This window comes from Pristiophorus japonicus, chromosome 17 (assembly GCF_044704955.1).
Source record: "Pristiophorus japonicus isolate sPriJap1 chromosome 17, sPriJap1.hap1, whole genome shotgun sequence".
Classification (NCBI taxonomy): domain Eukaryota; kingdom Metazoa; phylum Chordata; class Chondrichthyes; family Pristiophoridae; genus Pristiophorus; species Pristiophorus japonicus.
Genome location: NC_091993.1, coordinates 56,883,675 through 56,899,653, shown reverse-complemented (window position 1 = coordinate 56,899,653; position 15,979 = coordinate 56,883,675). Strand labels below are relative to the sequence as shown.

The following is a 15,979-nucleotide window of genomic DNA, read 5'->3' as shown; positions in this document are numbered from 1 at the left end:
GACATTAAATCGAGGACCAGTCTACTCTCAGGTGGACGTAAAAGACCCCATGGCACTATTTCGAAGAGGAGCAGAGGAGTACATTGGCTGTAAAGCGCTTTGCAATGTCCAGTGGTTGTGAAAGGAGTTACAGAAATTCAAGTCTTTCTTTCAAGTTGAGCGTAACTAACACAACTCAGCCAAAAAAAACATACATCTCAAGCTTACCCAGGAAGACGACTTTGCCAAAGCTACGATAAATGAGGCAATTGTCGGGATACTGGATGAGATAAAATTAGATAAAGAGGAGGCACTAGAAAGGCTAGCACTGCTTAAAGTGGAGATGTCTCCGGCATGGATGAGATGCACCCTCGGGTGCTGAGGGATGCAAGGGTAGACATTGCAGAGGTGCTGGCCACAATCTTCCAATCCTCCTTAGATACAGGCCTGGTGCCACAGGACTGGAGGATTGCAAATGTTACACCCTTGTTCAAAAAGAGAAGGATAAACCTGGCAATTACAGACCAGACACTTTAATGTCGGTGTTGGGAAGCTTTTAGAAACAATAATCCAGGAGAAAATCAACAGCCACTTAGACAAGCAAGGACTAATAAAGGAGAGCCAGCGCGGATTTGTTCAGGGCAAATTGTGTTTGACTAACTGGACTGAGTTTATTGATGAGATAAGAGATCGCAGATAAGGGCAGTGCAGCTGATGTTGTGTAAATGGACTTTCAAAAAGCGTTTGATAAAGTACCAAATACTAGGCTTGTTAGCAAAATTGAAGCCCATGGGATAAAAGTGACAGTAGCAACATGGATACAACATTGTCTAAGGGATAGAAGAAACAGAGTTATGGTGAATGGCGTATGAATGGTGTTCCCCCCCCAGGTTCAGTACTGGGACCACTGCTGTTTCTGATCGACATTAATGACTTGGACTTGGGGGTAAAGGAAACAATTTCAAAATTTGCAGATAACACGAAACTTGAAAGTGTAGTCAAGTGTAGTCAGGAAGATAGCAACAGACTTCAAGAAGACATAGACAGGCTGGTGGAATGGGCAGACACATGGAAATTCAGTACAGAAAAGTGTGAGGTGATACATTTTGGTAGGATGAATGAGGAGAGATGATACAAGCTAAATGGTACAATTTTATACAGGGTACAAGAACAGAGAGACCAGAGGGTGTTTGTGCACACATCTTTGAAGGTGGCAAGACAGGTTAACAAAGCAATTAATAAATTAGCAATTGGCTGTATGCATAAGAGTACAAAAGCCAGGAAGTTATGCTAAACCTGTATAAAACACTAGTTCAGCCCCAGCTGGAGCATTGTGTCCAATTTTGGGCACCACACTTTAAGAAGGACATGAAGGCTTTGGAGAGGGTACAAGAGATTTACCAGAATGGTTCCAGGGCTGAGGAAACACAGTTACTTGGATAGACTGGAGAAGCTGGGATTGTTCTCCTTAGACAGAGAAAGTCAAGAGAAGATTTTACAGAGGTGTTCAAAATCATGAAGGACTGAGATAGAGTAAATAAAGAGAAACGGTTTCCAATGGCTGAAGGGTCACTAACCAGAGGGTGTAGATTTAAGGTGATTGGCAAAAGAACCAGAGGCGAGATGAGGAAAAGCTTATTTACTGAACGAGTGGTGAGGATTTGGAATGCACTGTCCGATAGGGTGGTGGAAATAGATTCAACAGCAGCCTTCAAAAGGGAATTGGTTACACACATGAAGGAGAAAATTTTGCAGGGATATGGCAAAAGAGCTGGGGAATGGGATTAACTGGATTGCTCTTCGACAAAGACTCGATGGGTTGAGTGGCCTCCTTCTGTGATGTACTATTCTATGAATCTATAACTCAGTGCGTGTTTAGCAGGAGTGATTAAGATCTAGGAGTTAACATGGCAGTGACAGCACCAAGCAGTGCTAAATTGTATACAAGTCAGCAGCGCTAAGTCTCCCATTTACACTTTACTCTGCTCATACATCCAAAGTTGCATAGCTGAACTCCCGCCCTCAAGGAATACTCAAAGGAGGGAGGTGTAGTGACAAACACTAAAACTGCACAATTTAGAATGCCGTCTGACTGATACAGTGGGTGGTGGAGTGGAATAATGAGATTGTCCTATTACCAATCAGACCTGGATTCAAATCCAGTCCGGGCCAATGGGGTGAGTGTCTCTCCTGCCGACCAGCTACAAGCTACGCAAATTAAGTTTGGGCAATTTCAACCTAGCACCTACTGGCAGTCAGGCCACTGTACAGAAGAGCTGAGAACTCATCACTCATTGGCAATCTCATTCAAAAGTGGGCAATGTGGTAAATACCCTGCTACAAACTGAGTTCTCAGACTAGAGCTGAAGACAATTGTCCAGAAGGGGCGAGAGTGCGTTACGTGAAGCAAAATCATGACCATGTTCTGCTATACTCTTTCCGCATTGCTGAGGCAGAGTAGGGACAACTTTATGTATGTTGGCAGAGCCCGTGTTTGCACGGAGACACATACAGGATCTGTCTTGTAGCAAAATCTATTTGAAACCCTTTGCAAATAAGGTGAATTAATGCTGGATGCTTCCATTTCATTTAATCAAAGTAATTATGACACGACTGTGTAGGAAGCAACCCTCCAATGATGTGTATAATGCCTTGAGACATATTTTAAATTCACTGCAAAGTACCTGAACATTTCATAATGATCCAACTTTTTCCCCCAGTGCATTTGATTTATGGAATTGTTTGTTGGACTGTTTCGACCATTCGACCTCAATTTAATTTTTTTTTTTAAAAAGGTCACTGATCACCACAAGCATCACCTCCCCCATAAAGGAAGTCAGCAGCACATGGTTTTACAGTAAGATGAACAAATCAGTTAGAATATTTTGGTCATCTTACTTTCACAGAATCTTACAACATAGGAGGAGGCCGTTTGGCCCATCGTGCCTGTGCTAGCTCTTTGAAATAGCTATCCGATTAGTCCCACTCCCCCACTCTTTCCCCATAGGCCTGCACATTTTTCCCCTTCAAGCAGATATCAAAGTCCCTTTTGAGAGCAAATTCCCTCCTGTTTAGGAAGAATGTGAAGACAATGGAGGGGGTACAGTTAGAGTCACTTAAGCGAGGCTACAGTTATGAGGAGTGACTGGAGAAACAGAGAAGAGTAAGGAGAGATCTGATGGAGGGGTTCAAAGTTGAGAAATTTTGATAAAGTAAATCAGAAAAAACGATTTCCATTGGTCAGTAAAATGATCAGCACCAGAAAGGATGGAAGAGGTTAGGAGAATTGAGTTATTTACTTTTAGCAGAGTGTTGTTAGGACCTGGAATGCCCGACCAGAAACAGTGGTGATAGCAAAATCCATAATAGCTTACATAAGAACATAAGAAATAGGAGCATGAGTAATCTATTTGGCCCCTCGAGCCTACTCCGCTATTCAATAAGATCATGGCTGATCTGATCATGGACTCAACTCCACTTCCCTGCCCTTTCCCCATAACCCTTTATTTCCTTATCACTCAAAAATCTGTCTATCTTCGTCTTAAATATATTCAAAGACCCAGCCTCCACAGCTCTCTGGAGCAGAGAATTCCACAGATTTACAACCCTCAGAGAAGAAATTCCTCTTTATCTTAATGGGCGACCCCTTATTCTGAAACTATGTGCCCTAGTTCAAGGATTCCTCTATGAGTGGAAATATCCTCTCTGCATCTACCTTTTCGAGCCCCCTCATTATCTTATATGTTTCAATAAGATTACCTCTCATTGTTCTGAACTCCAATGTGTATAGGCTCAACCTATCTTCACAAGTCAACCCACTCATCTCCGAATCAACCTAGAGTCTTCGGAATCAATGGTACAAGAGATTTGTGGATAATTATTAAAAAACATTTTAAAGGGGGAACGAGGAAAGATTGGGAAATCAGAGTTTCTCCAATCAGCTCCCCACAATCCAGCAGTGACTGAAAGAGAAATACTGTAACATTTATAAAAGGAGCGGAGCAGCGATTACTTGACAAGTCGGCGAGTTCGGTGCAACCGAGATACCGCAGGGCCTCCCTGTAGTAAGCAGCGTGGTCACCTACCACCTGGTAGTAACTGCTGGAAGTGTCGTAAAACCGGCCGTGGACTGACGTCACTCCCGGCAACTTCTCCAGCATCTCGTCAACTTCTTCAATGATTTTCTAACAAGTGGAAGATGAATGCAGCAGGTTAGATCAGGAAAAATGGCTTCCAGTAATTATCACCAAACAAAACGGAGAGATAATGACAGTATTGGAAGGTTACAATATACATAGGAGGATCACACCTCTTTATGCCTGTGCACTACCTCTAACTGATATATAATGAAACCTGTAAATTATGGACACCTCGGGGACTGGCATCAGCTGTCCTTTTTTTGCTGGTGCCCTTATTTTTAAAATGGTCATTGTATGTAATGTAAAAATTTACAGCAGTTCTTTACCCAGCATCCATAGCGGCAGAGAAACCGCTCTATCCTTGTGATATAAGTGTGCAAGCATTCAGTCCCAGAGATTGAGCACAGTTCCTCTGCCACTATGGATGCTGGATAAAAAGCTTCTTTCACAAAACCCACTACCGCCTCATGCTTAACCCGTGTTTTATGCTGTAAAAGGGTTTGGTGCATTAAGGGGTGTCATTCATTTGTAATTTGAGAGTGCCCGTGGCTTCAGAGTGCAAGTTATTTGGGTATCTCAATAAACTTCCTTTTTGGGAGTCTCCATTTATACAGGTTTCATGTATACAGATGCAGTCATTGTCTGCTAATACGCTTCAGATCATTCCTGAAATTCTTGGATTATTTCACAGCCATTAATCTTTCAGTGAGCACATAGAATGCCTCAGAAACTTCCTAGTACAAAAATAATGGTGACTTGAGTAATTTTATCTGGAATTCAATGAATTCTCAACATGCTGTACATCGTCCACACCCTTTGCTAAAAATACTGCCCTGTAAACACAGCCAGTTGATCACAAGGCAGTAATGTTGGAGGGGTTCAGGAAGAAAGGCAGAATTTGGGTTTATACAACACATTTCAGATCCTTAAGACCCAAAATACTTCAGTTATACTAGAAAAGTAATCAGTGTTATGTCAACTAATTTGCACATTGCAGAGACCCACAAACAGCACACAATGGAACAAAGTTAGTCTATTTTAGTGATGTCAGTTGAGGGATAAATATTGGCCAGGACAGCAAATAACTTTGTTGTTCTTCACATTGCGCTACAAGATTTTTTATATCAATTTGATCAGGAAGTTAGTATAAAGTATCGTCTGAAAGACACTCCCTCAGTACAGTACTGCAACCTTAAGAGTCCTATTTGACCCCAAGCTGAACTGTCGACCCCATATCTTCTTCCAAGACCGCCTACACCTGCCTCCATAACATTGCTCATCTCCGCCCTTGCCTCAGCTCATCTGCTGCTGAAACCCTCATCCATGCCTTTGTCACCTCTAGACTTGACTATTCCAATGCTCATCCAACAGACCACCCACCTTGTACCCTCCATTAACTTGAGTTCATCCAAAACTCTGTTCTCCTAGCTCACACCAATTTCCATTCATCCATCAACCCTGTACTCACTGACCTACATTGGCTCCTGATGTGGCAACGCTTAGCTTTTAAAATTCTCATCCTGGTGTTCAAATCACTCCCTATCTCTGTAACCTCCTCCAGCCCTCTGAAATCTCTGCACTCCTCCAATTCTGGCCTCTTGCACATCCTGGATTTGAATCCCTCCACCATTCATGTCCGTGCCTTCAGCAGAAGATAAAGGTACGCGGAGTCAGAGGAAATGTATTAGCATGGATAGAGAATTGGCTGGCTAACAGAAAGCAGAGAGTCAGGATAAATGGGTCGTTTTCGGGTTGGAAATCGGTGGTTAGTGGTGTGCCACAGGGATCGGTGCTGGGACCACAACTGTTTACAATATACATAGATGACCTGGAAGAGGGGACAGAGTGTAGTGTAACAAAATTTGCAAATGACACAAAGATTAGTGGGAAAGCGGGTTGTGTAGACGACACAGAGAGGCTGCAAAGAGATTTAGATAGGCTAAGTGAATGGGCTAAGTTTGGCAGATGGAATACAATGTCGGAAAATGTGAGGTAATCAAACTTGGGAAAAAAAAACAGCAAAAGGGAATATTATTTGAATGTGGAGAAATTACAACATGCTGCGGTGCAGAGGGACCTGGGGGACCTTGTGCATGAATCCCAAAAAGTTAGTTTGCAGATGCAGCAGGTAATCAGGAAGGTGAATGGAATGTTGGCCTCCATTACGAGAGGGATGGAGTACAAAAGCAGGGAGGTCCTTCTGCAACTGTATAGTGTATTGGTGAGGCCGCACCTGGAGTACTGCGTGCAGTTTTGGTCACCTTACTTAAGGAAGGATATACTAGCTTTGGAGGGGGTACAGAGACGATTCACTAGGCTGATTCCGGAGATGAGGGGGTTACCTTATGATGATAAATTGAGTAGACGGGGTCTTTACTCGGAGTTCAGAAGGATGAGGGGTGATCTTATAGAAACATTTAAAATAATGAAAGGGATAGACAAGATAGAGGCAGAGAGGTTGTTTCCACTGGTCGGGGTGACTAGAACTAGGGGGCACAGCCTCAAAATACGGGGGAGCCAATTTAAAACCGAGTTGAGAAGGAATTTCTTCTCCCAGAGGGTTGTGAATCTGTGGAATTCTCTGCCCAAGGAAGCAGTTGAGGCTAGCTCATTGAATGTATTCAAGTCACAGATAGATAGATTTTTAATCAATAAGGGAATTAAGGGTTATGGGGAGCGGGCGGGTAAGTGGAGCTGAGTCCACGGCCAGATCAGCCATGATCTTGTTGAATGGCGGAGCAGGCTCAAGGGGCTAGATGGCCTACTCCTGTTCCCAATTCTTATGTTTTTATGTTCTTATGTACCTAGGCCCTAAACTCTTCCCTCCTAAACCGCTCCACCTCTCTTGCTATCAAAGTGGTGCCTGGTCGCCATCAACCTGGTGAAAGTAGTACCTGTACAGGCAGAAATATCAGTGGCTGCGTCTGACACCACACTCCTTTGCATAATATTATACCTGAAAGTACCCAAACGCTAATCACTCCCAGTCCCCATGAAACCATATCCAAACATGGACCACTCCCGGTCTCCGTGCAACCATATCCAAACCTGAACCACTTCTGTGGAACTGTACCCAATCACTGTCTCTTCCTCTCACTATGTGTCTCTCTCTTGGCTGTGCTCTTCCATACACAACCAGTATTTCCATTAGATAGTCCATGCTGAAAAGCTAAGACACATCTCATTAGCAAAGAACCCGACAATGATATCCCGTTTCAACTCCTACACATTTTACTCCCCTCATAAACCCATCACTGGCTCTCCCTCCAGTCCTGCCACCCGCTGTGGAATTCTCGTATCGTTTATTACCTTGGTTTCCTGCAGGTCCCCAATTTTGATTTTAATGGCAGCGATGGCAGTCCTGCAGAGGATCAGTGCCTCATCATTACTCTTCACCTGTCAGATTAAAGACAAAAGGGCTGTGTTCAGTTCCTGCAACAAGTGAGCGACTTTTGTCTTCCCAAGGAAATTTTACCTCGGGTCCGTTTTCTATCGAGAAATCAAGTTAATAATATGAGCATGATCTGAGTCTTTATCGATACATATATAAAAAAAAACTGTGTGCCGACAGGAAGGTCATGCTCCATTCCCGTTGGATCTCTCGACAGTTCTTTGCTCCTGCTCATTTGCCACTCTTCACCCACCCACATTACTCCGAACACTCAACCTTCCACTCCCTCGCCATCAGCCCTTGTTCTGCCAATTTCCTGGTATAAATCGAGTAATCAGCACTTGACCCACTCCCGGTCCCCATGAAACCTGACCCAAACCTGACCCACTCCCGGTCCCCGTGAAACCTGATCCAAACCTGACCCACTCCCACTCCCCGTGAAACCTGACCCACTCCTGGTCCCCATGAAACGGTACCCAAACCTGACCCACTCCCGGTCCACGTGAAACCTGATCCACTCCTGGTCCCCATGAAACGGTACCCAAACCTGACCCACTCCTGGTCCCCATGAAACGGTACCCAAACCCGACCCACTCCCGGTCCCCGTGAAACGGTACCCAAACCTGACCCACTCCCGGTCCCCGTGAAACGGTACCCAAACCCGACCCACTCCCGGTCCCCGTGAAACGGTACCCAAACCTGACCCACTCCGGGTCCCCATGAAACGGTACCCAAACCTGACCCACTCCCGGTCCCCGTGAAACCTGATCCAAACCTGACCCACTCCCGGTCCCCGTGAAACCTGACCCACTCCTGGTCCCCGTGAAACGGTACCCAAACCTGACCCACTCCCGGTCCCCGTGAAACCTGACCTACTCCTAGTCCCCATGAAACTGTACCCAAACCTGACCCACTCCGGGTCCCCATGAAACGGTACCCAAACCTGACCCACTCCCGGTCCCCATGAAACCTGACCCAAACCTGACCCACGCCCGGTCCCCGTCAAACGGTACCCAAACCTGACCCACTCCCGGTCCCCGTGAAACCTGACCCACTCCCGGTCCCCGTGAAACGGTACTCAAACCTGACCCACTCCCGGTCCCCGTGAAACCTGACCCACTCCCGGTCCCCGTGAAACCTGACCCAAACCTGACCCACTCCCGGTCCCCGTGAAACCTGACCCACTCCTGGTCCCCGTGAAACGGTACCCAAACCCGACCCACTCCCGGTCCCCATGAAACGGTACACAAACCTGACCCTCTCCCGGTCCTCGTGAAACCTGACCCACTCCTGGTCCCCATGAAACGGTACCCAAACCTGACCCACTCCCGGTCCCCGTGAAACCTGACCCACTCCTGGTCCCCGTGAAATGGTACCCAAATCTGACCCACTCCTGGTCCCCGTGAACGGTACCCAAACCTGACCCACTCCCGGTCCCCGTGAAACCTGACCCACTCCTGGTCCCCATGAAACGGTACCCAAACCTGACCCACTCCCGGTCCCCGTGAAACCTGACCCACTCCTGGTCCCCATGAAACGGTACCCAAACCTGACCCACTCCGGGTCCCCGTGAAACCTGACCCACTCCTGGTCCCCGTGAAACCTGACCCACTCCTGGTCCCCATGAAACGGTACCCAAACCTGACCCACTCCTGGTCCCCGTGAACGGTACCCAAACCTGACCCACTCCGGGTCCCCGTGAAACCTGACCCACTCCCGGTCCCCGTGAAACCTGACCCACTCCTGGTCCCCGTGAAACGGTACCCAAACCTGACCCACTCCCGGTCCCCGTGAAACCTGACCCAAACCTGACCCACTCCCGGTCCCCGTGAAACCTGACCGACTCCTGGTCCCCGTGAAACGGTACCCAAACCTGACCCACTCCCGGTCCCCGTGAACAGTACCCAAACCTGACCCACTCCCGGTCCCCGTGAAACCTGACCGACTCCTGGTCCCCGTGAAACGGTACCCAAACCTGACCCACTCTCGGTCCCCATGAAACCCGACCCACTCCTGGTCCCCGTGAAACCTGACCCACTCCTGGTCCCCATGAAACGGTACCCAAACCTGACCCACTCCCGGTCCCCATGAAACGGTACCCAAACCTGACCCACTCCCGGTCCCCGTGAAACCTGACCCAAACCTGACCCACTCCCGGTCCCCGTGAAACGGTACCCAAACCTGACCCACTCCTGGTCCCCGTGAAACCTGACCCAAACCTGACCCACTCCCGGTCCCCGTGAAACCTGACCGACTCCTGGTCCCCGTGAAACGGTACCCAAACCTGACCCACTCCCGGGCCCCGTGAAACCTGACCCACTCCCGGTCCCCGTGAAACCTGACCGACTCCTGGTCCCCGTGAAACTGTACCCAAACCTGACCTACTCCCGGTCCCCGTGAAACCTGACCCACTCCTGGTCCCCATGAAACGGTACCCAAACCTGACCCACTCCTGGTCCCCGTGAACGGTACCCAAACCTGACCCACTCCCGGTCCCCGTGAAACCTGACCCACTCCTGGTCCCCATGAAACGGTACCCAAACCTGACCCACTCCTGGTCCCCGTGAACAGTACCCAAACCTGACCCACTCCCGGTCCCCGTGAAACCTGACCCACTCCCGGTCCCCGTGAAACGGTACCCAAACCTGACCCACTCCCGGTCCCCGTGAAACCTGACCCACTCCTGGTCCCCATGAAACGGTACCCAAACCTGACCCACTCCTGGTCCCCGTGAACGGTACCCAAACCTGACCCACTCCCGGTCCCCGTGAAACCTGACCCACTCCTGGTCCCCGTGAAACGGTACCCAAACCTGACCCACTCCGGGTCCCCGTGAAACGGTACCCAAACCTGACCCACTCCCGGTCCCCGTGAAACGGTACCCAAACCTGACCCACTCCGGGTCCCCGTGAAACCTGACCCAAACCTGACCCACTCCCGGTCCCCGTGAAACCTGACCCACTCCTGGTCCCCGTGTAACGGTACCCAAACCTGACCCACTCCCGGTCCCCGTGAAACCTGACCCACTCCCGGTCCCCATGAAACCTGACCCACTCCCGCTCCCCGTGAAACCTGACCCACTCCCGGTCCCCGTGAAACCTGACCCAAACCTGACCCACTCCCGGTCCCCGTGAAACCTGACCGACTCCTGGTCCCCGTGAAACCTGACCCAAACCTGACCCACTCCCGGTCCCCGTGAAACCTGACCCAAACCTGACCCACTCCCGGTCCCCGTGAAACCTGACCCACTCCCGGTCCCCGTGAAACCTGACCGACTCCTGGTCCCCGTGAAACAGTACCCAAACCTGACCCACTCTCGGTCCCCGTGAAACCCGACCCACTCCCGGTCCCCGTGAAACCTGACCGACTCCTGGTCCCCGTGAAACCTGACCCAAACCTGACCCACTCCCGGTCCCCGTGAAACCCGACCCACTCCCGGTCCCCGTGAAACCCGACCCACTCCCGGTCCCCGTGAAACCCGACCCACTCCCGGTCCCCGTGAAACCTGACCCACTCCCGGTCCCCGTGAAACCTGACCCACTCCCGGTCCCCGTGAAACCTGACCCACTCCCGGTCCCCGTGAAACCTGACCCACTCCCGGTCCCCGTGAAACCTGACCCACTCCCGGTCCCCGTGAAACCTGACCCACTCCCGGTCCCCGTGAAACCTGACCCACTCCCGGTCCCCGTGAAACCTGACCCACTCCCGGTCCCCGTGAAACCTGACCCACTCCCGGTCCCCGTGAAACCTGACCCACTCCCGGTCCCCGTGAAACCTGACCCACTCCCGGTCCCCGTGAAACCTGACCCACTCCCGGTCCCCGTGAAACCTGACCCACTCCCGGTCCCCGTGAAACCTGACCCACTCCCGGTCCCCGTGAAACCTGACCCACTCCCGGTCCCCGTGAAACATGACCCACTCCCGGTCCCCGTGAAACCTGACCCACTCCCGGTCCCCGTGAAACCTGACCCACTCCCGGTCCCCGTGAAACCTGACCCACTCCCGGTCCCCGTGAAACCTGACCCACTCCTGGTCCCCGTGAAACCTGACCCACTCCTGGTCCCCGTGAAACCTGACCCAAGCCTGACCCAATCCCGGTCCCCGTGAAACCTGACCCACTCCCGGTCCCCGTGAAACCTGACCCACTCCCGGTCCCCAAACCTGACCCACTCCCAGTCCTGGTGAAACCATACCCAAACCTGACCCACTCCTGGTCCCCGTGAAACGTGACCCACAACTGGCTCCCATGGAACACATCTGCAGATTGTGAAAGCTTCAAATGGAAGTACAGGTTAATGAGGATGTACATTACAAATTGGATATTAAAATACTAAAGCTGTTTAATATCCTGCCTTTTCCAGCTTACCTTTTCCCATGTCTTTTCCAGTAGATTCAGTGCCATTTGTGCATCTGAGGAAGGAATACAAAGACATCGAAGTCAAGGTACAAATCTCGAGTTAACAGGGTAGGCACCAATCTGGCCTTTCATTGGTGCCCCGCCACTTTAACTCTCCATTTCATTGCGATGAAATTATACATAAAACCATTCGACATTCTTACGATACAATGACTCATTTCACCCTCTAACGAGATAAGTTTCTGAAAGATTTTTTTATACAAAACCATGTCACTACCTACCCATCACTGGTAATTCAGGCCCCCTACCCCACAATCTCCTTCCCTCCTGAGAACATAGCATAAGAAAGTGCCAGCTTTCGCTGGAAAGAGGTTCCACAGTTGCCAGCAACCATCGGAAGGGAATTTATTCTATGGTGGGAAGAATGGGCAGGCTTTTCCATCATGAGCCGAGCACAACCTTGTCCTCACCCAACACTTGGTGTCAGCCGTGGCTCAGTGGGAGCATTCCCACCTGTGGGTCAAAAGGTCATGTGTTCAAGCCCTGCTCCAGACTTGACTACATACTCGAGGCTGACATTCCAGCGCAGTGCTGAGGGAGCGCTGCACTGTCGGAGATGCGGTCTTTGTATGAAACATTATACCGAGTCTGGCCGCTCAGGTGGACATAAAAGATCCCATGGCAATATTTCGAAGAGCAGGGGAGATCACCCCCTGTTTCCTGGCCAATATTTATCCCTCAAATCAACATCACAAACAGATTTTCTAGTTATTATCATATTGCTGTTTGTGGGAGTTTGCTATGCGCAAACTGGCTGTAGCATTTCCTACATTACAACAGTGACTAAACTTCAAAAAAAGTACTTAATTGGCTGTAAAGCATTTTGGGTCATCCGGATGTCATGATAAGCACTATAGAAAAGCAAGTTCTTTCTTTGAACCTCCACAGACATGCACTTTCTAGCAGGGATTTATGGATTACAATGAAACTGATAGTAAAACCTTTTACCGATATATAAAACGGAAGAGAGTGACTAAAGTAAATGTTGGTCCCTTAGAAGATGAGAAGGGGGATTTAATAATGGGAAATGTGGAAATGGCTGAGACCTTAAACAATTATTTTGCTTCGGTCTTCACAGTGGAACACACAAAAAACCATGCCAAAAATTGCTGGTCACGGGAATGTGGGAAGGGAGGACCTTGAGACAATCACTATCACTAGGGAGGTAGTGCTGGACAGGCTAATGGGACTCAAGGTAGACAAGTCCCCTGGGCCGAATGAAATGCATCCCAGGGTATTAAGAGAGATGGCAGAAGTTATAGAAGATGCATTCGTTATAATCTACCAAAATTCTCTGGACTCTGGGGAGGTACCAGCAGATTGGAAAGCAGCTAATGTAATGCCTCTGTTTAGGGGGCAGACAAAAGGCAGGTAACTATAGGCTGGTTAGTTTAACATCTCTATTGGGGAAAATGCTTGAAACTATCATTAAGGAAGAAATAGCGGGACATCTAGATAGGAATAGTGCAATCAAGCAGACGCAACATGGATTCATGAAGGGGAAATCATGTTTAACTAATTTACTGGAATTCTTTGAGGATATAACGAGCATGGTGGATAGAGGTGTACCGATGGATTTGGTGTATTTAGATTTCCAAAAGGCATTCGATAAGGTGCCACACAAAAGGTTACTGCAGAAGATAAAGGTACGCGGAGTCAGAGGAAATGTATTAGCATGGATAGAGAATTGGCTGGCTAACAGAAAGCAGAGTCGGGATAAATGGGTCCTTTTCGGGTTGGAAATCGGTGGTTAGTGGTGTGTCACAGGGATCGGTGCTGGGACCACAACTGTTTACAATATACATAGGTGACCTGGAAGAGGGGACAGAGTGTAGTGTAACAAAATTTGCAAATGACACAAAGATTAGTGGGAAAGCGGGTTGTGTAGAGGACACAGAGAGGCTGCAAAGAGATTTAAATAGGTTAAGCGAATGGGCTACAGTTTGGCAGATGGAATACAATGTCGGAAAATGTGAGGTCATCCACCTTGGAAAAAAAAACAGTAAAAGGGAATATTATTTGAATGGGGAGAAATTACAACATGCTGCGGTGCAGAGGGACCTGGGGGTCCTTGTGCATGAATCCCAAAAAGTTAGTTTGCAGGTGCAGCAGGTAATCAGGAAGGCGAATTTAATGTTGGCCTTCATTGCGAGAGGGATGGAGTACAAAAGCAGGGAGGTCCTGCTGCAATGGTACAGGGTATTGGTGAGGCCGCACCTGTAGTACTGCATGCAGTTTTGGTTACCTTACTTAAGGAAGGATATCCTAGCCTTGGAGGGGGTACAGAGACTATTCGCTAGGCTGATTCCAGAGATGAGGGGGTTACCTTACGATGATAGATTGAGTAGACTGAGTCTTTACTCGTTGGAGTTCAGAAGGAAGGATGAGGGGTGATCTTAAAATAATGAAAGGGATAGACAAGATAGAGGCAGAGAGGTTGTTTCCACTGGTCGGGAGACTAGAACTAGGGGGCACAGCCTCAAAATACAGGGGAGCCAATTTAAAACCTAGTTGAGAAGGAATTTCTTCTCCCAGAGGGTTGTGAATCTGTGGAATTCTCTGTCCAAGGAAGCAGTTGAGGCTAGCTCATTGAATCTATTCAAGTCACAGATAGATAGATTTTTAACCAATAAGGGAATTAAGGGTTACGGGGAGCGGGCGGGTAAGTGGAGCTGAGTCCACGGCCAGATCAGCCATGATCTTTTTGAATGGTGGAGCAGGCTCGAGGGGCTAGATGGCCTACTCCTGTTCCTAATTCTTATGTTCTTATGAAAAGCAGGAATTCAGGATAGTTCCCCTCCCCGCGGCCTTTGCCTTGGGGAGCAAAAACAAATTGTTCCACCACAACAACTGCCACAGCACAGATGGGCTAACGGCACAGATCAGTGATCAAACCTGGGACCTTGTAGTCCGCATGGCTCAGTACAACCCGGACAACCATCAGGCTATCCCCTGGCGAGACAGTTTTTCATGTGTACAGAATTTAATGCACCTTCTATAACTTGATGAACTGCCCATTCCTACCACCCAGTTCAACGGCTGATCTGTGTTGAGTTACCAATCACAACTAGGGTTCTATAACTGCTCTTAGCACCTTTGGGCCGAGGGAAAGGGTTACAGAAGGAAAAAAAAAAACAAGTTTATTATGGGGAACAAAGAAATGGCGGACCAGTTAAACAAATACTTTGGTTCTGTCTTCACGAAGGAAGACACAAATAACCTTCCGGATATACTAGGGGACCAAGCTTCCAGTGAGAAGGAGGAACTGAAGGAAATCCTTATTCGGCGGGAAATTGTGTTAGGGAAATTGATGGGATTGAAGGCCGATAAATCCCTGGGGCCTGATGGTCTGCATCCCAGATTACTTAAGGAAGTAGCCCTAGAAATAGTGGATGCATTGGTGATCATTTTCCAACAGTCTATCGACTCTGGATCAGTTCCTATGGACTGGAGGGTAGCTAATGTAACACCACTTTTTAAGAAAGGAGGGAGAGAGAAAACGGATAATTCTAGACTGGTTAGCCTGACATCAGTAGTCGGGAAAATGTTGGAATCACTTATTAAAAATGAAATAGCAGCACATTTGGAAAGTAGTGACGGGATTGGTCCAAGTCAGCATGGATTTATGAAAGGGAAATCACGCTTGACAAATCTTCTAGAATTTTTTGAGGATGTAACTGGTAGAGTAGACAAGGGAGAACCAGTGGATGTGGTGTATTTGGACTTTCAAAAGGCTTTTGACAAGGTCTGACACAAGAGATTGGTGTGCAAAATCAAAGCACATGGTATTGGGGGTAATATACTGATGTGGATAGGGAACTGGTTGGCAGACAGGAAGCAGAGAGTCAGGATAAATAGGTCCTTTTCAGAATGGCAGGCAGTGACTAGTGGGTTGCCGCAGGGCTCAGTGCTGGGACCCCAGCTATTTACAATATACATTAATGATTTGGATGAGGGAATTGAATGTCATATCTCTTAGTGTGCAGATGACACTAAGCTGGGTAGCAGTGTGAGCTGTGAGAAGGACGCTAAAAGGAGTTAGGTGAATGGGCA

General features: G+C 48.4%; 1 protein-coding gene across 1 annotated transcript in view; it reads right to left on the bottom strand.

The window, feature by feature from the left end:
* Nucleotides 1–15,979, bottom strand: part of psmd13 (proteasome 26S subunit, non-ATPase 13) — a 58,502-nt gene that overhangs the window by 29,290 nt on the left and 13,233 nt on the right. The window contains exons 5-7 of the mRNA XM_070858744.1: nt 11,876–11,919; nt 7,428–7,514; nt 3,992–4,163 (exon numbers count right to left, since the gene is read on the bottom strand). Coding sequence (XP_070714845.1) covers nt 3,992–4,163; nt 7,428–7,514; nt 11,876–11,919 — 303 coding nt within the window. The remainder of the gene's footprint in view (nt 1–3,991; nt 4,164–7,427; nt 7,515–11,875; nt 11,920–15,979) is intronic.